This window comes from Ascidiella aspersa, chromosome 1 (genome assembly GCF_963924565.1).
Source record: "Ascidiella aspersa chromosome 1, kaAscAspe10.2, whole genome shotgun sequence".
NCBI lineage: Eukaryota > Metazoa > Chordata > Ascidiacea > Phlebobranchia > Ascidiidae > Ascidiella > Ascidiella aspersa.
The window spans coordinates 9768665-9792743 of NC_139447.1; the positions used below are offsets into that span (position 1 = coordinate 9768665).

At 37.1% G+C, this 24079-nt stretch overlaps 1 protein-coding gene across 1 annotated transcript in view; it reads left to right on the forward strand.

Moving 5' to 3' along the window:
* Positions 1-24079, forward strand: part of LOC146167131 (cilia- and flagella-associated protein 54-like) — a 168597-nt gene that overhangs the window by 123049 nt on the left and 21469 nt on the right. The window contains exons 37-46 of the mRNA XM_083390976.1: positions 14436-14616; positions 15105-15305; positions 15956-16169; positions 16802-17004; positions 17935-18095; positions 18744-18886; positions 21822-22010; positions 22725-22829; positions 23283-23411; positions 23698-23871. Coding sequence (XP_083247102.1) covers positions 14436-14616; positions 15105-15305; positions 15956-16169; positions 16802-17004; positions 17935-18095; positions 18744-18886; positions 21822-22010; positions 22725-22829; positions 23283-23411; positions 23698-23871 — 1700 coding nt within the window. The remainder of the gene's footprint in view (positions 1-14435; positions 14617-15104; positions 15306-15955; positions 16170-16801; positions 17005-17934; positions 18096-18743; positions 18887-21821; positions 22011-22724; positions 22830-23282; positions 23412-23697; positions 23872-24079) is intronic.

The following is a 24079-nucleotide window of genomic DNA, read 5'->3' on the forward strand; positions in this document are numbered from 1 at the left end:
ACAATACTGTTATCTCTTATTAGCAAAGTATTTGCCTGTAACAAGTATTCCTAAACTTTTTTTGAGCAGCTCATTGAAAAGATTTGATATTGCATTTGCATTGTTCCATATATACTCACTGTTTTCAGGGAGCGTGGTCTCGTTTTCGTATTGACATCCATTCGGTAGCTTGTTGATTATGACAAATTCTTTATTATCTGTTTCACCATCAGGAATAGCTAAAGCGGTCGCAATAAAAAACGCGCATAACACGTAAAACGTATGCATTATTTTTGAATCGTCTAGAAAACTATCAAAACAAAATATTTGGATGTCAAATTTGTCCTGAAAAGCCTATACGTTCTTAGACTCAACTACTGTCAATATGTGAAGAAAATACACTCGTAGTTTAAATCACTATCACTATCATGGCATCCTTTAACAGACAGTCGATTGTATTTTTAAAGACGAACAACTTTGCCTTTTTGGTGTTTGGTTATCAAAAATAAAAAAATTTCATAGCTTAAATGCTACTTCCGCAAAAAACTAGACAGTGGACGTAAAGGATTGCTTTTGGCTTTAATTTGTTTGCATGCACTTTTTGATTGATTCTACGCCGACTGCGAATCACAGTTTAAAATGTGGAACTGTATAGCATTACATTTGTATGCAGGTTAATTCTAACCCCTCTGATCTTATATGCTGTACTGAATTGCTTTCGCGAAGTGCTGTCAATGTTATAGCCTAATGTCGCGTGACAATATTACGTGTACAAATTTCAGAAAAAAAACAGCATTTGCTTTCCTAACCCTTTTTCATCCGCAAAAGTTTGACATGTCTTTAAACGACTTGAACTAGGCAAGTAAGTGTTTTAAGGACTTGCACAATTTAAAAGTAAACTGCCCACTGTGGTAAATGTTTTTGCTTTGGAACATAACGGCTGGAAGTTGTAGTTGCACTAAAAAATAATATCAAAGCCAATAAAGAAGTATGTGTACATAGTTTGACGTTTCGAGAATTTCTAAATTCACTTTAACATGGTGAAGAAATCACTGCTGGTTCACCATGTTTAAAATGAATTAGCAATTTACAATTTGATATTTATTGTATGTTCTTGTTTAGATTTTGCATAATAATCGGTGTTTATGCAAATATTTGGTACTTGGCTACACTTGACTAATATTAATTCAAACTTGTTTAATATAGTTTCCTTGGCACTTTATTTTGTAAGTCGACGCTTAAAGTATTGCGTTTGATTTTATCCCTATCTGTGCTTAAGGGTTAACCGCATTTTGCAGGAACGACACCTCATGTCGAGTCGGATGATCATAACGTTAAAAACGTGAATGCCATTACCTCTCTAAAATCGACCGCTGCACGTATCTTGTTTCTTAGTCACGTCGTCTTTGTTGCCGTTTGCAAAACTCACTTAATGTGTTTTGATCCATTTTCAAGTTGTTCCGCACGTTTTTCGTTGTTCACCCTAGAACAGTCACTTCCACAAACGAGCAAATTACACTTCAAACTCGCTTCGTGAAAACGTTTCAGTCACTATATATTTGGCCTCCTGTTTGTTAAAGTTATTGATGTGTAAATCAATTTTTGACGCTGGTCCTACCACATTTCTTCCGGGGGGTTATATTGCTCATATTATAGTTGGGTTAGGGTGCGAGTTAGCGTTTCGGTTTGGGTGGGTCAAGTATAACTTTTTCAATTATTACTTTTTGCAATTTCCATTGTAACAACTGTTTTTTTGTTGCTGTAGGAAATTAATTGCAACCCAGATTATGAAGGATACGTCAGTATGGGCCTTTGAAGGCCTTTTGCGAGTTAATTTTGTAATTTTTTAGAAATGGTTTCTTTTTCATTTTGTCACTATTAGAGATTATTTCTTGCATCGCAAAGGCATATAATCGACAATCACAGCACGAAAAATAAATGCAGCAAAGTTTGTTTATTATAATTGCAATTTATATTTCGTATGAATTGAACCTTTTATGCAAAATCACAATTTAGGCTTGATGTATTACAACATCGTTCGTGGATGATTGGCTTTCCATTAATTAATAATGATCTGTCGTTAATGAATTGTTGGTATAATTTAGTTTGCCGCACACTCCCTTCATAAGCAAGTAATGGACAAAAAATGTAATTGACAATAACAGTAAAATAGGTTAATTCTGAAAGGAAAGTTGATTATAGTTTTAATTTACATTTTATATGACTTAAATGAAAAATTGCACAACGTATGCATTATAACAACCAAGTTTAATTGGCTTTATCGACCATATTGCGGTTTGCCGCACATTCCCTTCATCATGTACAAGTTGTCGACCTCCACTGCCCCAACAGAGTTATAGCCCTTGATCCCAACAACTCGAATCTGGAACGAAACTCGGTTAAAGTTCGACTTTGTGGCTGGTTTTTAACCAATTTAAAGTTATTTTTGTTTTCAAAAAATGGAAAAATAGTTTTTTGGCCTGAACAGGCACCATCTAAAAAACGAAGATATATTTGTCTGAAAGCCGATTCTTTTTTGAAATTGCAGTAATGACAGATGTTAAATAACATAGTGACACCCTTTGACCTACCATAGTTTGTTTTTCTCTGTCGACTTGCACAGAAAGTCTCTTCCACTCGGTCTGTTTCTTATCCATTTTTGCCAACCGTGTACGGAAGGCGTAGACGTTCAAGCTGTCGCCAGGTACAGGTATGCGGAAGTCCAAATGCACGCAGAAGCAACCGGCCAGCTCGTACTTTGTGTGCAAACTGACTTTATCGCCGCCTGCCAGTCCTTCGCTGCCCATCCTCATATAGTGGTTCACTATAGTTGATATAATTATTGTGTTTAAATAGCAAATAAGTTAGGCGGGGTGCGGTGTGGTATATTTTAAAAATGTACAATAAAACATAATAATAAATCAAACCCAAAATATGAACTTTTTTAGAAATGAGCACAAGATTATTTTTCGAAAAGTGCACTTAGAAATGAGAACAACTCTTAGAAAAAGAGAACATGGAGACAACGCTGTCTTTACGAACTGTTATCTTCCATTTAGTTGCTTTAGCGAGCTAAACCGGATTTGACCCAAGGTTGTGTGTCAAATTACTTAATCATTACGCGGTATTTATTACCATATAGTCTACCAGAAACTTTGACAAAATGCCTTATTCTTATGTAAACACTTGCTTACCGTAAAGCAAAATATTGCTCCATACTTAATTTGAGGGTATTTATACTATCAATAAAATTTAACAATTTTAATGTTTAGTGCTTGTCAAAAAAAAGTATGTCAAAAACAAGTCACTATTTTTTTTTACTAATGGGCAAATATTTTATTGCCAACGAACAGCATTAGTTAGGAATAGCAAAAACTTCAATTTAGCCCCTCCTTAATAGTTTTAAACATCATATCCTGGTATGCTAATGACACCAATACAATTATTCATCACCTTTTCCATTTGGTTTGGTTTGGTTAACTCTTTTCCATGTTGGTACATGATAATAGTTTGCGTATCCAAGTATAAACCTCCTATAACTGTACCGTGATATTCCTGTGTTCATCCATCCGTTAAAATCAGTTGATTGAAACTTGGCTTTGTATTCTGCATAGAATTGTTAGAATGTTAAACGATTTTATAATCGACGCCAAAACTGCACAATATTGTTATCTCTTATTAGCAAAGTATTTGCCTGTAACAAGTATTCCTAAACTTTTTTTTGAGCAGCTCATTGAAAAGATTTGATATTGCATTTGCATTGTTCCATATATACTCACTGTTTTCAGGGAGCGTGGTCTCGTTTTCGTATTGACATCCATTCGGTAGCTTGTTGATTATGACAAATTCTTTATTATCTGTTTCACCATCAGGAATAGCTAAAGCGGTCGCAATCAAAAACGCGCATAACACGTAAAACGTATGCATTATTTTTGAATCGTCTAGAAAACTATCAAAACAAAATATTTGGATGTCAAATTTGTCCTGAATAGCCTATACGTTCTTAGACTCAACTACTGTCAATATGTGAAGAAAATACACTCGTAGTTTAAATCACTATCACTATCATGGCATCCTTTAACAGACAGTCGATTGTATTTTTAAAGACGAACAACTTTGCCTTTTTGGTGTTTGGTTATAAAAAATCAAAAATTTTCATAGCTTAAATGCTACTTCCGCAAAAAATTGACAGTGGACGTAAAGGATAGCTTTTGGATTTAATTTGTTTGCATGGACTTTTTGATTGATTCTACGCCGACTGCGAATCACACTTTAAAATGTGGACTGTATAGCATTACATTTGTATGCTGGCTAATTCTAACCCCTCTGATCTTATATGCTGTACTGAATTGCTTTCGCGAAGTGCTGTCAATGTTATAGCCTAATGTCGCGTGACAATATTACGTGTACAAATTTCAGAAAAAAAACAGCATTTGCTTTCCTAACCCTTTTTCATCCGCAAAAGTTTGACATGTCTTTAAACGATTTGAACTAGGCAAGTAAGTGTTTTAAGGACTCTCACAATTTAAAAGTAAACTGTTCACTGTGGTAAATGTTTTTGTTTTGGAACATAACGGCTGGAGGTTGTAGTTACACTTAAAAAGAATATCAAAGCAAACAAAGTATAGGTATACGTAGTTTGACGTTTTGAGAATTTCTAAATTGACTTCAACATGGTAATGAAATCACTGCTGGTTCACCATGTTTAAAATGAATTAGCAGTTTACAATTTGATATTTATTGTATGTTCTTGTTTAGATTTTGCATAATAATCGGTGTTTATGCAAATATTTGGTACTTGGCTACACTTGACTAATATTAATTCAAACTTGTTTAATATAGTTTCCTTAGGCACTTTATTTTGTAAGTCGACGCTTAGAGTATTGCGTTTGATTTTATCCCTATCTGTGCTTAAGGGTTAACCGCATTTTGCAGGAACGACACCTCATGTCGAGTCGGATGATCATAACGTTAAAAACGTGAATGCCATTACCTCTCTAAAATCGACCGCTGCACGTATCTTGTTTCTTAGTCGCGTCGGCTTTGTTGCCGTTTGCAAAACTCACTTAATGTGTTTTGACTCATTTTCAAGTTGTTCTGCACGTTTTTTTTTTGTTCACCCTAGCCTAGAACAGTCCCGTCCACAAACAAACAAATTACTCTTCAAAATTCGCGTTTTCCGTCACTATATATTTGGCATACTGCCTGTTAAAGTTATTGATGTGTAAATCATTTTTTGACGCTGGCCTTCCACATTTCGTCCGGGGGGTTATATTGCTAACATTATAGTTGGGTTAGGGTGCGAGTAAATTCTTTACCATCTGTTTCACCATCAGAAATAGCTAAGGCGGTCGCAATAAAAAAACGGGCTTAACACGTAAAACATATGCATTATTTTTGAATCGTCTAAAAAACTATTAAAACAAAATATTTATATTTCCAGTCTGGATAAATTCTTAGACTCCACCACTGTTGATTTGTGAAGAAAATAAACTTGGAGTTTAAAGGGCTATCGTGGCATCCTTTAACAGACAGTCGATTGGTTTTTTGAATACGAGCAACTTTGCCTTCTCGGTGTTATTGGTTATGAAAAATTTAAAATTTTTCATAGTTCAAATGATACTTTCGCAAAAAACTAGAGAGTGAACGTAAAGGATTGCTTTTGGCTTTGAATTATTTATTACTGTCAAGATTATAGCCTAATCGTGACAATATTACGTAAAGCGTGACAATATTACATGTACAACTTCTAGAAAAAAACGCATTTGCTTTCCTAACCCTTTTTCATCCGCAAAAGTTTGACATGTCTTTAAACGATTTGAACTAGGCAAGTAAGTGTTTTAAGGACTCTCACAATTTAAAAGTAAACTTCCCACTGTAGCAAATGTTGAAGAAGCACTGCTGTTTCACCATGTTTAAAATGAATTAGAAGCTTAGAATTTGATATTCACTCTATGTACTTGTTTCGATTTGGGATACTCGATGTTTACCCAAATATCTGATACTTAGCTACACTTGACTAATATTAATTCAAAACTTACTATCGTGTTCCTTAGGCACTTCATTTTGATTGTTGAAGCTAAAAGTTTTGCGTTTGATTTTACCCAGATCTGTGCTTAAGGGTTAACCTCATTTTCCGGAAATGACACATTAGACTAATCGGCATGACCTTAAAAAAAGTGGATGCTATTATCTCCCTGCAATTGAACGCTGCACGTATCTTATTTCTTGGTCACGTCTTCGTTGCCGTTTGCCAGACTGAGTGACAAGTTTTTTTTTTTTTTTTTTATATTCGAAGCGTTCAAAATGCTACTTACTTCTGTATGGGCTTTGGTATTCCTACTAGGCCTTACTACAAACCTCTTACCATTATGTTCCGCACCTATAACATGAAACATAAGAAAAAAGTGACTATATCGTATTAACTGTGTTATTTTCCAGCCTCGAATCCAACAGTTCGAACGTCGAGTTCTCGACCTAGCGTTTGGAACCCCACTCATCCACCTCTCATGACATAATCACGATCGACTTCCAGTCCTCTGACGTCATCGAGACTTCGGTCACGTCACAGCTCTCGACCGTCATGCAGTCCTACAACAGGTTACTTCTAGTTGCTGTTTGTTTGCGTTTTAAGGATTTTTTTACTTCGACGAAAACAATTGATAATCAACTTTTTTTAGGTAAGTCAATGGGGCTATTAAGTTATTAAAGAAAGTCGTTCACATCCCTGTAGGTGGTTTTGAGATAAATTAATATAATTCTAGAGTTTGTTTTTGGCAACAACGTCTCAGAACACAAATACATGCTTTTTTCTATAAAAAAAACTGTTTGCTTAACCTTGCGGAGGATTTATTCGTAAAACTTGCATTCCAAAATATTTGTTGTTATTATTTTACTTGTTGGCTTACACCCGCGTTTCTCAACCTTGGCCCTGGTCCCTCTAGGACCACGGAGCAGTCTTCAGGTGGCCACAAGTGTATCTCATTTCAAATATTAGCCAGTTAAACTAAAATTTATGTCGGTTTCGATATGACTTTATAGACTTCTATTGTGACTTTATGTGAAGCTTTTCCCAATTCGTGAGCGGGGAGGGGGGGGGGCACAAAGTGTTGAGAGCTCATTGAAGGGAGTCATGGCCAATTGAAGACCCCCTGTCTTACACCTTAAACAAGTTGTAAGAGGAGTGCTAAGTCCAGCTCCTTTAGCAGATCCTTAGCTTTCGAATCGCTGCAATAAGGATGTGCATTTGGGTCACTAGGTTTTTTTTTTGTGTGTTTATTTTTACTGTTTACTTAAGATACCGAATTTATTAAACACAAAAACATATCAAAAACTCTATGATTTCAATTACTTGGCGTTTAGAAAGGATACGTTTTGTAGCCCTACTCTTTAATAATGGCGTGTAATTTAGAAACCGCGCGCGTGCTCTCATTGTTTCGTAACAATCACGACGATTAGATTTCGCGTTGGATCCCAAACATGGCATTCAAAACTTCGACGAAATGTTTTCTGATCCACAAACATTTCTTCAGCATAACAACTTTGTGGAAACTATTAAAAACAAACACTTTAAGAAGGAGTTTGTCTGTTGGTTGCACTTTTATCCAAGAGGTTTATACTCTGGAATACAATCTTCCTTAAGTTGTATTATTGCTGAAAATAACCGCAAGCTGTAAATGATTCTTGGCTGCCTTTCAAGTTTAATTGTTGTTTTCTAATTTGTAGTATTTTTTTAATGTCGTGTTATTTTTTGCTTCATACGGAATTTCATCTTATGCATATTTTATTGAAATTTAGCAATAATATTTTGGTAAATATGTTCGAACTTTAAGTCCATTTTATTAAAATATTTCTTCTCCAATGTTATTTTAAAATAATATGATGCATCAGTTTTTTAATTTAAAATCATTTGCCACCTTACATAAGGTTGCAGCTTGAAAGCATTGTTAAATACATTTATGCACATTTATTGCGCAACTTACTTTTGTGGCACGTCTTCTTGTGTGACATCATGATGACGACACTTGGTTTCTCTCCCCCAGCCCCGAGCACCGACCGCTTACCCACGCTCTCGGCGAAGCGGCACTCCAGTGTGACGTCACACTTGCCGTAGTGGTCGTGTAACCCCCCGCAAAGCTCCCCCTCAACCTGAATAAATATCAGAGAGAAATAATTAGAAGTTTTTCTGTTTAACCTGAGACACGTTATTTGTACGGCGCAATTATAGTCAACTGTTCCTCAAATAACCTTGAAAGAGGCGTGATCTAGAATCTTATTTTTTTATATAATCACTTTTGTTGTCAGCCGAGTTTGAGCTTGTCCCCCAGGGCAGCGTTCAAATTATATTTATTTCTCCCAGTTTGCAATTTTTATTTTGCCAACTCGTTTTGTTACTGTGCTTTTCGTTCTTGTACACCAAAAGTGGTAAAAGGATCCAAAATTATCTAAATTTTAAATAGGGTTATTTTTTCCTCAGCCGCCCAATTACGTCACTTGTTGGAAGTATTTTTTGTACAACCTAAATCATGATTTTCCAACGGCATAGTGGGAAGTCGTTTTCTCCTTCGGGTTAGTTTGACAAATGCTATTTTGTTTTTTGTAAAAATACATGTAGGCTACTGGAATAACACGGTACAACAAGCAGTTTTCAAACCCAACGCTCCTTTGATGATTAAACCCCTTAATATCACTTTAAACAAAACAACAAACAAAAGAAAAAAACGACTTATTCTTCACCCGAATATAATCAGTGTAGCTCGATATAAACAAACAACCCTAACAACCCAAACCTTGGCGCATTCGCGGCAGCAGTTGCAGAATCCACGAGCAACACCTCCCTTGCATTTGTAGCCGGCGAAGGAAGGACAATGTCTCTCCGAGCAAGGACCGCAGTAGAGCGCGTCCCCGGACGAGAGGCTCCCGTTTCCCGCCGATGAACTTACGCCGGGATTCGGAGCCTGGATTTCCGACGACGAAGATTTTTTCCCCGAAGTCTTCTTTCTGTGCGCGGTGGTCGGGGCTGGGCTGGGAAACCCCCTTTTCTCCCCCTTCGTCGGCAGTTGTGGGTCTGAGGGGATTCCCCGACCCGGCACCTGCGCCGCTTCGATTCGGTGAGGAGCGGAAAAAGCAAAATCAGGAGAAGCAGAGTCGCAAATATCGCGTTTAGTTTCATTTTTTTGTGGTTTTTGCTTTTTAGAATTGCTTCTTTTAGTTAAACTATTTCTGTAAAACACAGAAAGTATTACCACAGTTCCAAAATTTCTTTGAAGTCTTAACCTTAGAAAGGCACACTATTTGTAACACTTTTTACACAAATACAAGTTAAGCTTGATGTGGTTATGAACTGTCGTAAATATTCTAGTGGCATTGAACCTTAAACTTTCAAAAACTTTTGCTTATGTCCGACAAATATATATTTCGCATTTCTGTAGAATAACTCCTTAAAGTTTTTCACACTATTAGAAAAGCATCTCACCTTTTCTAAACCTCGTTACTTACAAATACATTGCTAAACAAACAGAGACTATTTTCGTACAGAACGCCTTTATTGCATCCATTTAAAGTAAACCATTTTATGTTTACCCGAAAATTCCTTGCATTCTGCTCGAAACCTTCTAATATTTAAGCGGAGTTACATTAAAGTCAGCCTCCCTGTGAAGCGAGCGCAACTTTGCATCGCGATTGATGTTTTCCCAACACAAACAACTTCTCATATTTCGCCGCCAGCTGCTGAACCGGCCAAAAAATCTGGCCGTTTAAAAGCCCATAATTTAAAGCTACTTTTTAGTTCTGTGTTGCCACAAAATTGTGAAATTAAAGTTCTGGTTAAACTCGTAACGTCGGTATAAACAGAAATGTTTAATAATAGCACAAAATCAGGCCAAAAAAGGTTCGGTCCTCATTTTGGCCACCTATTTAGGCCACTTTGTGGACTGAATGCATTAAATTGTAGGGAGAAGCTTTCAGTTATCTCAGTCTGCTGTTTAGCGTTTAAAGACTAGCAGACTTAAGCATGTTATCTTTATAGCGTTCGTAAACATCAACAGAGTTATAGGCGCATACATCCAGCGTTGTAAAATCGATAATTGTGGTGTTATTTTGAACGGTGAGCTGTGTTAAGGCAAGCGTTTAACAATCTAAAACTTGTTGTTCTTAATAAATCTATTAATCCGGGCGGGCAACAGTCACATAATAAATCACAAAAACTAGATTTTTTAAATTGAGAAGATCAGAATGCTTTCTACTGCTCATTTAAACTTAAGTTCTGTTATTTTGAATTTTAACGAAATTGTATGTTGCTCATTTTTAACCGGCTGTGACTCCCATTACAATTTAAAACATGTACCAAAGTGCAAATCTAAAATATACCAATCCTATAAATTAATCGTAGACGCAACAAAAATATCAAACGGAATTTTTACTAAACGTTATCTCACAACAGACCCAACCTCACAATACAACTTCTCAAACCAACGTCCTGCTCTTATATAAGCGTATGTGGGAGAAAAAAGCGACGCGTTATGTCGCAACAATGGGTGGCCCGCGACCCGCGGGGGGAATCGCACGAACTGGGGGTAAGTGTGACGTCATTGGGGGGCAAGGCGCGTGGATGTTATGTTAAACTTCTGACTTTTGTTGGATGTAGGAGTGTAAGGACCACCTTTGCGAACAAGATGCAACGTTAAAAGTGTCAGAACACAACTTGTGTTTGGCTTACAGAGGCTTTCGTTTCAACTTCTCGCTATTTACAAACTAACTAAATACAAAAATCTTTAGCGCCCTTTATCGACCAGCAATCCTACAGGCGGCAAATCGCTTTTCACCAGTGTACTTGTGCTTTTCTGGCAGGTCGAAAAACATGATTTTAACAACGCTGGTCGCTGCTGCGGTGTATTTTTTGTTCCGTTTAAACGACCGTTTGGAATTAGCATGGATGCGTCTTTTACAGCACTTCGGCATATTTCGATGATTATTGTAAAAAGTCCCATGTGCTAATGAATAGAATATAACATCAGCATGTAACTTGCCATTTGATAAAAGTGAAATACAATTTTCCTGATACCAGTTTGGAGCCTTTATTTTATCCAGTTTGCATAGTCTCCTTCCATTTTACAGCTTTTTGTTGAATTCTGGCTGGTCCTAAGGTTAGTAGAAAAGCCTTTTATAAAAAGACGAAGAGTAGTTTTTCTCGACTAGCTTTAAAGTTTGTTTGAACACAAAAGAAAAGTATTTACAACACTAAGGCGTGTTTTGACCAGTTCACATTAATTGACCTGAGAAGCTTTTTTATTGTGGCTTAAAAACAAAAAAATCGGTCAATTTGTGGTTTCAAAGTGTGACCGAGTCTCGCACTTTTACTTGCACAACCTACAAATTATTTTTAAGGAAAGAATAAAACGCAGAATAATCTTCAATTTGCGAATGAAAGATTCTTATAGGCCTAGAGGTCTTTAAAGCGGCTTTTTCAACTAGCTAAAATTTTTATACATATTATATATATAAATATATATATTTAGAAAGAACCCAAAGATTTCTTTAAAGTGGCGAAATAGAAAAGGACACAGTAAACTGTATAGGGCACCTAAATATTTGCTTTTACCAAATGCTTCAAGTATATTTGGCGTTGTATGTTACGTGCTGAGTGTGGGATTATGTGGATTAGTGGGTTTCCACTAAGGCGAGATGTTTTCGGTAAATTTTTGTCAACTTGCGTCAATGTTTGCGGGTCAACAACAGATCAATGGCTTCGACTGTGACAAACTGTGACAAACTGTGACAAACCTGTTTAACTGTATTTAGGCAACAGGTGCGAACTTTTATTTAATTTAAATGCGATACGATTTTTAGGTTTAGTTTTAATATTCGTACACATCACACTGTCATATAATCAATGTTAAAACACTATGCTGTTTCTAATATCAGCAAAATTCACAATTTATGGTGTCTGACCTGAATTGCATTTTCTAGAGTATTCTGCTGCTTTTCTAGAGTATTCTGCTGTTACTGATCAGGAATTAAGGTCGACATTTATCTTGCAAGGGTCAAGGTGATTTCCATTATACACATATTCAGTGCAACACTGTTTTTAATATTGTAAAAAAACAATTTTTAATTTCTATAAAATTATGTTTGGCGGTCAAATTTGACACTTTTTTACATTCAAAATACAAAACTAAATAAAACAGTACACTCCAAATAGTAGAACAAACCATTTACGAACAAACCAAAAGTTATTGGTCTCAATAAATGTTCCGTATTTAATGTTATTTTATTCGGTAATCGTTAAGCTAATGTTTTGTATTTCAAAAAGCTTTAAAACAATACACAGTCCACCATGAATTGAGTTGTTTTACTGTGTGAATTTAATTTACTAGAAAATAAATAGAAATGGAGATGAAATAAAATAGGTTAGAATCAGTGGTTTTTCGTTCTTAGTTTGTTTTGCTTGTGTTCTTGCAACCGGGAAAAATAAGTGACTAACTTCGCATTACATCCGGTAAAAAGGGGTTACGGTAATTCACCCCAGGGTAGCACAAACCCCATGTTCCGCTTCCCAAGCGGTTGTTTACCCACCCTTACCCCACACCCGCAGAAACACACCCATGTTTTGGAAAAAGTCGTGTTTCTTGGCCGATTTTTAAACTTATTTTTCAAAATTTCGTGAAATTTAAAACCGTTTTGTTACTAGGGTCAGGGGCGTGTCGGTAATTATTAGGGGTAAATAGGAAAGTTCTAGGTTCATAATGCACCGTTGAGCTAAACACACTTAAACTAAACATCATGAGTTTCTTGGCGATTTTGTGAAAAGTTTAAGGTGTACATCAAAGTTTTTTAGCCTCACTCAAAAAAAAAATGCCGCCCCACAGTTCATAATAAACCGTACAACCATAACTCCATATTTACTAAGGCAAGGTAGGAAGGTGAATAACGTAATATTTCCCGTCCTATAATCCAGAACCCCGCAACCCATGTTTGCTGACGTGTTTATTGACGGTTGGCTTATATGTTATTTGTGACACGAATCCATCAATTAGCTTACGTGACTCTGTGGCACCTCTAGCGGCTGTAATATATCGCCTGGTAAGTTATTCCAGGATTGATGTTCCGTCTTTTGTTTCAAGTTTTTGTGGGATGTAGATGCATAACGCCACGCCAGGTCTTTAATTATTTTAGTTTCAATTCCTTTTACCGCTTGTAAAAGTGGCTTTAAATCCGATAAATTGACAATTCTATCTCTTATCTGCTGCTTTAAACGAACTGGACGCGGGCATTTTATTATTCTTTCTCAAGTCAATTTTTAACTACAATTTATGAACTATCGTGTTATTATCATCAACTGAACATTTTTTTGAAATTTGCAGATTTTGTTTGTTAGCTCCGTATACTCTAACAAATTAAATGAAGACTTGATGTTCGCCGAAAAAAAAATGTCTAACTTACGCGCAACAAAAATACGCACCAATAAATTTGTTTTTGCTTGACAATATGGACATAGTAACTCAAGTAAAAATCACTTATCAACATTGTCATTTCACGTTAATGTTTTACTGAAAAATCAACCAGGTTTCAGCTAAGTTATAGGATTCAATCTTTCCCATAAAGACCATTATTCCCCAGGCTTGCAATTTCAGGATTTATTTGTATGATGTAAACACTTGGTAAGCACAAAAATCCCGTTATATTAAACAGATACGCAAATCGTTGTAAAACATCTTTAAATTTCTTATAATTCCACAACGACACGTGTCAGGTGATCAAAAATCTCAATATTTCTTACCGCCCAATAAGCACATTCTTGACTAAACTGACAAAACGCTTTGTTGGAAGGAAGTTGCTCAAGAGCTTGATTTAATTGCCTGGTAAAAAGTTATTAAACTTCATACAATCAGCTCCAATTAATTGCGTTTTGCGGTAAGTTTGACAGAAGTACGACAATAGCACAGGTGCTCTAAACATTGCAAAGATTACTTGTAAGCCTATTATGAAAAAATAAGACATCTGTAAATTGTGCGGTTCGATCAAAAGGCTTACTTGTTGGTTTAATGCAGGGGTCACCACACTTGTTTAAAAAATTAGAGCACCTTAATATAAATCAAGTCAATTGCGAAAATAACTAAAGTTCAAGTCAAGTCATTCTGTCCTAAATAACTAAGTCGAGCCAAGGTATTTGAAAACAGTGAACTAAGTGCACTTAAGATAAATCAGAGGCTTACGTCATTAGAACACTGATTACTGTAAAAATCAAAGATCGCGGGCCGTATATAAAAGTTTTATTTTAAACTTATTTGACATTATTAGGCGAAAATAATATTTAAGTATTTTCCGAACTATAAAAATACCTTTATGAAATCGCCGTTTAGTTTACAATTTTAGCAAACTTTATCTCGGTTGTGTACGTAAAACTTTTTTGTTAATAAACTTGAATAATCCGGACCTGGTGGATCTTCTCCCAACAGGAGAACTGACGGCGGTCAACATCAACTTGAAGTCCTCCTGTGCTCTTCTCTCTTCCCATCTGGTCCGATCCATCTTCCGATCCTCCCTCCCGCATCCGACCGCCGACCACGACTACGCAACCTACGAGATCATTCCGAGTCCTGCGGAGGCGTCGTTACAATCCTCACCCACTGAGACCAAGTAAGACTACACCTGGCATAATCAGGGCCCGCAACATACAATTATAACGTTTGAAAGCTCTGTAAGGGTTTAAACTTTAAAGTATTAAGACTTGGCGCATAAGCTAGTCCTAAGCTTTTAATGATCAAATTTATGGACTGAAATACACAATATTTAAGCTTGAAAGCCTAAGAAAGTTCTGAGCCTTCAATTTAGGCATTTAATATATAATATTAGAGCTTCAAAGCCTACGCTAGTTCTAAAATTACAACAGTTATACTCGGGGCATAAAAAAAATGTAAAAGTTGGACTTTATTGTAGACAGATTTTAATTGGTATTTACAAAGGCCTACGGTATCGCATTGATCTCCGTTTCTTATGACCAGTGCAATTGCATTGGCTAATCTCAACTGCAGTTTTATTTAGGGTTAACGTCATATTGTAATAAATTAAAAACAAACCAAATGTTAAGTCAGGCTCATATGATAACAAGTTCGTCTTCTTTGTAGATCACCGGTGCTCAAGTCCCGCGTTCAATCAGGATCCCTGATCAACGGCATCGACATCTTTTCTGATCGCTTCCGATGCGACCTGGGTGGTCTCCTTGCTTCCCTGCATTGGTTGTGCGACTCCCTCGTCAGCCTACAGTTCAGTCTCTCGGCCCTTCCCTGTCTAACTTTCTACCAGTACCTCGCCACATTCGTCAGCAGGTCAGCACAAAACCATTACATTTTGTAAAATCACGGAACACGATATCTAAGCAACCATACTGAGTATTAGCGATATCTGATATTTGACATTTTATTTCGATACTGATACCCGAATATTTTGGATAAAATGTATCGCGATCTGATCCGATAACGAATGACGTCATTACTATTTCCAATTACCCAATAAAGATGAAAGTAAAAGTTCAACGTACAATATACAATACAAAATATGTGAAACCACCAATACCAGCTTCGTTATTCGATGATTTGATGCAAAATCTTAACATATTTTCGAATAATTATCTTATCCAAGTCGTTCCAATTTTCGAAAAATGTTTTAAATGGCAGCACATAAATATTTAAACGGTAGTTTTCGGCAAAAATGGTCTAGCTTCCTTTGCTTTTAGGCTAAACTAGAACCTAATAAAATTTATAGCATAGAAAAGTTGAAAACTTGAAAAAAACATCTTTTTTATAACGGCCTTGTCACCACTTAATTGATTTAAATTTATCTAACCTAATTCAAACGAATCCGCTACAAACAAATATAAATTGTTTTCTTTGTAATCAAAATGTGATTTAAATTTACCAAATTTGCCTTCAGTGGTAACAAATAAACCACTATCAATTCTCCACTTTTCAATCTTCAGGGATGTTCAAAAGTCTGTCCAGTGCCGATGTCTCAAGCTCTCCGCTCTTACCGACCTCCGGATGTTCAAAGAAGCCACCACGGAGGCGCTTAACCTCCTCTACGGAGTTCGTCTTCCTCATCAGAGCGACGTGGCGTTCATGTGTCCGGAGTTGGCCGTACCAACCGTCAACTTTAACACCATGAAGTCGATGGAGGATCAGGAGAACTTGAAGGTTTGTCCTAAATGAGCTTAAAAGTTTGTTGCACAGTAAAATAAAAGGAACGATATAAATAGGTTAGTGCTTTGGTTATCTGCAAAGAAATGAAGGTTATAAAGTTCATGGCATCTTTAATGTTTGTGTCTCGTGATAAAGGAACAGTTATAGAAAATTCCGTGATATGGTGTCGGCAAAATCGTTTGAGCAGTCTAATAAACATTTTTTCATTCAAGGTATAAGTATAGTACTAAATTTAATTCAGGGTTTGTTAATGCCAAGAAAGCGCTTCGAAAAAAAAAAGAAGTCAACCTAAGTTTTTGTTAGCCTCAAAGTATATATGTCAGTGCATCGTGAAAAATATGGTGGAAGTCGCCCTACAAAATCTAAAGAAGAAATATCTAATACACTTCCATGTCTATGGCTTTGAATCGGGATTTTACGCGACTTACTTTGTCCAACACATTTGCTGTTTTACAATAAACCTACATTTTTAAGAACACTTGAAATTACTATTTTCGCAATAGAAACATCAAGTCATTATTTCCAGTATAATGTAGAGAGGAGTATCAAAATAATTCATTAATTTTAAAAATATATCGGCGGCATAACTTCGACTACAACTATGTTAATCTTAAATTGAATTGCAGGCGATGGAGGTTCTGGCCAGCAAGCGCATTTCCACAACGCTATCGTCGCTCTACGGACCTCACCTGACCTGCGAGGTTACTCTAGGTCAAGCGAGGTTATTGACCCGCGTGGCCGGCTGTATATCGAGGATCCCTCAGAGGCCATCGCAGCAGGATCTGGAGTTCGTGTCGCCTGACTTTAAGCAGCAGACGTCGCGCCAAAAGTGAGAATTGCTTTGTTTTGGTTTGTAGTTCAATGTACCTTTTGGCCAGTTTACATCACAGCTTGAAAAAAACGTTTCTTTATATTTTTGTTTTAAATTTTGACAAACTGTTTCGTGTCGTTTTTTCTATAACAGGGCGTGAAACAAAAATTAAAAATTCTGGTCAAAACATGTTTTTTAAGATTTCAATTTTTTGCTGAAAAAAAATGTTGTTGTCAAAATTTCAAAAGTGACTTGGTAATTAAAAGAAATTGGAGAGTAGTAGATGAAATGGCCTTAAGTGATATTTTAGACAAATGGTTCCCTTTGCCATGTTTTTTCCCTGTCATTTTCAAACTAAAGAAATTAAAATAAAGTCAACAAAAAAGCGCAGACTGTGTTTGTGAATAAAGTATTAATAAATAAAATAGCTTCGTAAATAAAGCAGCCCTACGCTTTTTGTTTTAACTGTTAACTCACCTGCGGTTCGTTTTATCCTTACCTATCAGAGTGTAAACTTTTTTTTTGTTTTGACTTTTTAAAACACAACTATTTCCTGATTAGAGGTCACCTCTTATAAACATAAACAGTTACTTATCCACTTCTTAGCTGATCAATTAAGCAAAAAATCTTAAACGAATTGTTAAGATAAAAACAAAATGGATAATTTTTTTAACAGAATTTAACAGGAATGCTTAACCAGTAGGTTCGTAAAACAACTATTGGCTAAATGTAACTTTTTAGTTACAACCGTCGTCTCGTACAACTTAGTGCACTTTGCCACAAAACCGTTCACCTGAACAACAAGTTGTGAGCTTACATTTGCGACTAAAATGCTCAGGAATTTCACAAGTTGACTTGATAGTACAACTAATAAAACAGTAGTCGCGTATTCCGAATGTCGTGAGTTCGAGTTACAGTACTAAACCCACCGATATTACTTATTATCAGAGGGCGCCAGCCACCAACCGGCAAGCATGGAAAAGGCGCTGCTCACCAGGCGGACGACGCACGATCCAACATCAGCGCCTTTTCTGTGGCATCTGCATCACGATACATTAACAAACTCTTCACCAAGCGGGATCGACCGGTCGGTCTGCAGCTGCTTAAAGGCAAGTAAAGGAAGCCACATATATACGTTAAGATGCTTGAGTCTTGATAAAGAAGAAAGTCGATACTATTTTATTTTAAATGAACACCGGATCCTATGTTAACCGTTTTATCACCTTTTACGATTAACCTGGCTGTTTTTAGTGGAACATATATCGATACTACAAAGGGTTTTGTAATGTGTTAACCTGAATTAGTCGGTATATCAAGAACTTGGGTGATTGTTCGTCTTATCTCGTCTGTTTTCTAAACTCTACAGGCTTTAGATTGATATTTAAGCTGCTTTCGCTTAAGTTGGCTCACTGGTTTAGTAAACTTACTATCATTCTCAATAACCTCGGGTTGTTTGAGTGTCAAAATACTTGATTGACATTTATTTCTTTAGGATCAAGTGGTTTTGGTTGCTTTTCATTTTAATTGGGTGAACACTCCCTACTACGACAAAAGCACTGTAGCACGTAAACTAAATTTCAACAAGTAAACTGCGTCTAGAATATTGTTAGTTTCAAATCGATTTTTTAAAGTTGGTAAAACTCTAGAGAGCTTGACACATTTAATTTTTCATAGAAAAATACTACTTTAATACTCTCCTCGTGTTACTACACCAAGGCACTGAAAAGTACTAATTTCTTTTTGATTCTTTGTTGTAGGTATGCTACTATCAGTGGCTGAACACTTGACAGGCGTTATGACCAAAGCTTTCGAATCGTCCGAGAACAACTTGCTTCCTTCGGAGCTGTATCTTCTCACAACTGGCTACTGTCTGCTCTCAGAGGTCTACGAACAGCGACAGGTAAAGTTAGGTCTACAAAATATCAGAGTTTTTTCAATCTTGCATAGAATTTGAAAAATGACTCTAAAAACGATAAAGTTTTTCCGAATCCTGTAGCGTCCCTGTTTAAACCATGTCTTTGAGTCGGTTAAACAACTCGAGTGTGACTTTCGTTTCGGGGGCCATATGAACTCAGCCCCCAACAGACGTGGTTTGAAAATATTCCACCATACGTCATTCCACATTTGTGATTTTTAGTTTGCGGCCTTATCGGTTTCCCAATTTAGTACTGCGCATGCGCGCGTCAGGCACGGGACTCGGTATTTTTGCGTCTTACCAGAGTTCCGAGTCCGACTCCAGCGTAAATAACCCAACTCCGTTGAGTCCCGAGTCCGATTCATGTTTAAATTTTAAACGGAATACTTGAGTCCTTGTCACATTTTCTTGTCTGCTCGGTTCGATTTCTTCCGCTTTCTCCCTTAAAAATCATAATGACAAGTTGTTGAGGTTTAGTTAAAAACTTGTATCGCAGAAAAAACACTCCAGTTTTTCGACGAAGGTGCTATTATATTTATCACAGCTCTTGGCTTATCTTCCTGAGTGACATTATGAAAGCTCACCTTACAAGTGAGTCCTAAACATATTATGTTTTCCCCTTTCCCTGTTTTTTTAATTTTTTTTAAAATAAATATGGCGAAAAAAATATATAGAAAAGCTCTCAGGCAGCTAACGACCATTTACTTTTGTTTTTCGCCATATTCCTTTTTTTCAAGCCAATTAGTTTCCGAAGGTTCCACAGAAGATAACATAATGAAAAAAAAACATTATCAGGGCATTTAGGCAGAAATATACATACGTTCGATTCTGTTTTACCAAACCTTTTCCCTATTTTTTTTTTTTTTTTTTTTTTTTTTTTTATTATTATATAGCGACACAATAAAGCGAGTGCGAAAGAAAAAAAAAGAGGCGAGATAAAACACATGTCGGAAAGCGACGAATTAGCAGGAAGGCATTAAAATACAGTTGGGGATTCGGAGTAACATGAAGTGATCGTTAAAATAGCCCTTGCCACTTGCAAAGAAAGTCGTTCATTTTATAATTCCGAATGGCGATAAGATGTTCCGATTTCTGAACAGATTTAACCATATTTAGGAACATATTGAAATTCGGCACGGATTCGGCCTACTTACAGCGGTAAATTACGAAACGCGCACACAACAACAAACAATTCAAAAGGGTTTCAGATTGATCTGCCACAATACCAAACAACATATGAACAGGGTTAGGGCGTAAATCAATCAGAAGTTTCGCCGAGATCCAGGCAGTTACTTCTTCCCAGAAAGTTACTACTTTGGTACAAAAATAAAACACGTGCGCTACAGTTTCTAATGCATCGCAGCAGAAAACACATTTATCTGAGTCTTTAATTCCAAATGAGCACAGGGCGTCATTGGTGACGATGGCCCTAAGGTTTAATTTTATCTGAAAACTTCTAAGTTTGTTTTCCACGGTACAGTCGTAGATAATTTGGTAAAGTTTGTCCCAAGGGATTCGGTTTGGTAAAACTTGCAAGATCTGTTCCCACTTGATTTGCTGTTTGACTGGGGGGGGACAAGCCAGCATCTTTAATATGTGAATAAATTTCTTTAACTGTATCAAGTTTTAAGAGAAATTTGGTACAAGTCTGCAACTTGTTGTCAATCATGGATATGTTACTAGGTTCATTCAAGTCCCATTGTCCAGGGATAGCCGAAATTAGTTTTAGATGTTCTAAATAATCATTATTGTTGGTGGAAAAGCTGTAATATTGGGAGAGGTTATCATAAGACATGTAATGATCTGTATTGTCGATAAGATGCGCGTAATCCAATATGCCAGCATTAATCATAGTCTTTATAAAAAAGGTTTGTTTACGGTATTGAACCTGGTCGTTAATCCACAACGGTCTACCGTTCCTTAGATTTGCAAACATTATGCTAATCAACTGTTTGCAGTCCGCAATTGTTTTTCTGATAGTTTGCAAAGGAATCAGTTTTCGGGCTTTTTGAGAGAGGGCAGACTGGCTTCCGCGAAGCCAACATTCTATTTCATTGTTGCTTATACTACTTCTTTCGAGTTTTTTCCAAGGCGCCTTACAACTGTCATCGAATAGTTTTGTTACCCATTTCATACTCAGCGCGAGGATGTAGGCATCCACATCGATCATGTTAGCGCCACCTTGAGCAACGCTAGCGTACAATTTTGTTCGTTTTATCCTCTCCCATTTAGAGCCCCAAATAAATTGAAAAAGTTTTGTTTTAAGTTTGCGCAGGAAGTTTTTTGGAAGGTTGATCGGGATGACGCTGACTTTATAAATTAGTGATGGGATAACCAGGCTTTTGAGAATACATATTCGCCCTAAAAGGGTGAGCCCTCGTGACGACCATACATTAAGTATTGTACCTATATTGCTTAAGAAGTTACCGAAATTTAGTTTAAAAAGATCATCTCGTGACATGATTGGAACTTCTATGCCTAAATACCTAAATGATTCTGCAGGCCAAGCTAACCCTTTATCTAAAAAGGGTCGCTCCGTCCTAATCTGTCGCCCGGGCCCGACGTAAAACGCAAGTGATTTATTCATGTTAATTTTACAACCTGACATTAGGCCGTATTCGTCGAGAACATTAAAAACTCTGTCGAAATCTACCTGATCACCCTTAAGGAAAACCAAGGTGTCATCTTCAAGTAAAGATACTTTAAACTCATTATTAAAAAGCTTAATACCAACAAATTCATCAGCGCGTAGTGCTGAGGCCAGGCATTTACTTTTGTTTTTCGCCATATTCCTTTTTTTTCAAGCCAATTAGTTTCCGAATGTTCCACCGAAGATAACATAATAAAAAAAAACATTATCAGGGCATTTAGGCAGAAATATACATACGTTCGATTTCGTTTTACCAAACCTTTTCCCTAGTTATCATCGGTGAGCGCTGCCGTCGCACTCAACGCCCTCAAGCGGCTCCAGAGTTGCCCATTGTTCGATGACAAACCCGACATCTCGAGCAGAAAGCTGAGGTCGGCTCTGCGCAAGAAGAAGCAGAATGCTGACCGTGTATCACGCGAAGCCTCTTTTGCGCAACCAACAGCCACTGAACCTAACCAGGTATATATACTCGCGTTTAACACTAGCGAAATGCATTCTATAGTGTTAAGTAGAATGGAAACTCTCATGAAGTGTCTACTGCACAACCCACCGCCACTGAACCCAACCAGCAGGTATATACTTCTGTTAGTTTGAACGATAGGACCGCTATTCATAAATCGTATAGTTATCATCGTGAATGAAGCCTCTGGCGCACAGCCAACAGCCACTGAACCCAACCAGGTATATACTTGCGTTAGGTCAGTGGGAAAGAGATGCTAGTACTAAGTAGTATGTGCACACTCGTAGATCAAGTGTCTACTGCACAATCAACAGCCACTGAACCCAACCAGGTACATACTTGCGTTAAACACTGGCAAGGGCATTTTATAGTCTGGCAACACTAGTAGACTCAACAACAGCCACTGAACCAAGCCAGGTATAAGCTTGCGTTATGTCGAGAGATCGTTTAAAAATTTGAAATTTGGGGATGCTACTCAGCGACCTTAGGTCCTCAGTAGAATCTCTTTTTAATACTTAATATTCTGGTTATGATACTTTAATACCAAAGTTTCTAAATTGGCTTCCTGGCCAAATATGCTCTTGTTTTCTCTTGGAAGCGCGAATTTTTGTTGCTTAGCTATTCTCTTGTAGTCTAATATACAGTATGCCCCGTCAAGTTTCACCGTACTATTTAACCATGCAGCACAGGTTAACAACGATGTGCTGTTTCAGGTGCTGGAGCAACTATACCGAGCAAGGTTGAACGCCCGTCTCTGGCTGGATTGTCGACTTCGAATGTGCCAAGCGCTTGCAACTCAAGTCAAGGGACTTGGCAAGGTAATTTGAAATGTTGTACTTTGGCTCAAACTTGTAAAGCTCCAACCACCCCCCTTGAAAGTCAGATTGTCGAAGCACCTACATAATATAAACACAAAAACCAACAAACTGCCCGAAGAACTTTGTTCCCTGAAATTTTTTCTTTGCATTTAATCAAGTGATTGTCAAAGATATCCTCACAACAAAAATGTTATTTTTTTGGTACGCTGTAATCCGCTCCAAAACTGCTTTTTTCAAAGTATGTACATTTCCTTACATTTTTCTTTTTGGTTAAACCTAATACTGGAAATATATGCTTGTTGTTTGGTGAATATCTAATTACATAAAGGATTTAGTAGCATTTCGAGTGTTGTAAATAAACTTCACTCATTTTCAACATTGTACGTTTGCCTCATAAAACTTTGTATGTTTAATGATGAAATCGCATCGTTTAACATTATTCACAAAACGCAGGTGGGCAGCGGCACACCGGACAGCACCGGAGCGCTTGACCACTCCCAGGCGCAGCTCTACTGCGCAGAGGGACTGGCCGAGGCAGAAGCATGTGATGATGTGGAAATGCAAGCCCTCTTCCTTATCCAGGTGAGTATCTAAAGTTGCCATTTCAGAGATTGCGAGTTCAAATTGTACTGTAGGCTGGTATTTCATTGGTGGTGTATTTAAAGAGGTCTGTATGAACGCCTTTTTAACACCATAGCGAAGGCACGGTTAAAACGGTATGTTCCAAAAATCACCCAGTTACAAAACGTTTCTTAAGCCTTACAAGGGAATATAACCGCTTCATTTAGCTTGTACCTTACGACTGATACGATAAACTTTAAGAAAATCAAATGGCTTTAAAATCATTATACTTGCTCCTCGACCCTAGGGTTCTTCTTTGGACGGGATCTCGATCGAGGAGAGCCTCCACATGTTGGAGGACGCCTCCTCCTCCCTGGATGATCAAGCCGAGCTCTCCAACCGCGCGGTCCTCGGACTCGTCCAGTGCACGACAAGATTCGCCGATCTCTCGCTCATCTCAGGGTCAGCGAGCGCATCTGAGGTGCGTTTTTTAGTTTTTCATCAGTTTTTTATGTGATCCTATGATTTTCGTTTTTTTAATGACGTCATCTAACATTTTTTTATGTTTTGTGTTTATCATTTATTCGAATTGTTTCGTGTTTTCGCACGACCGCACATCTCGTCTTTTACGTGTTATAATATTTTACATGACGTCATCGTACGCTTTTAGGGTTCATAATGACGCCATC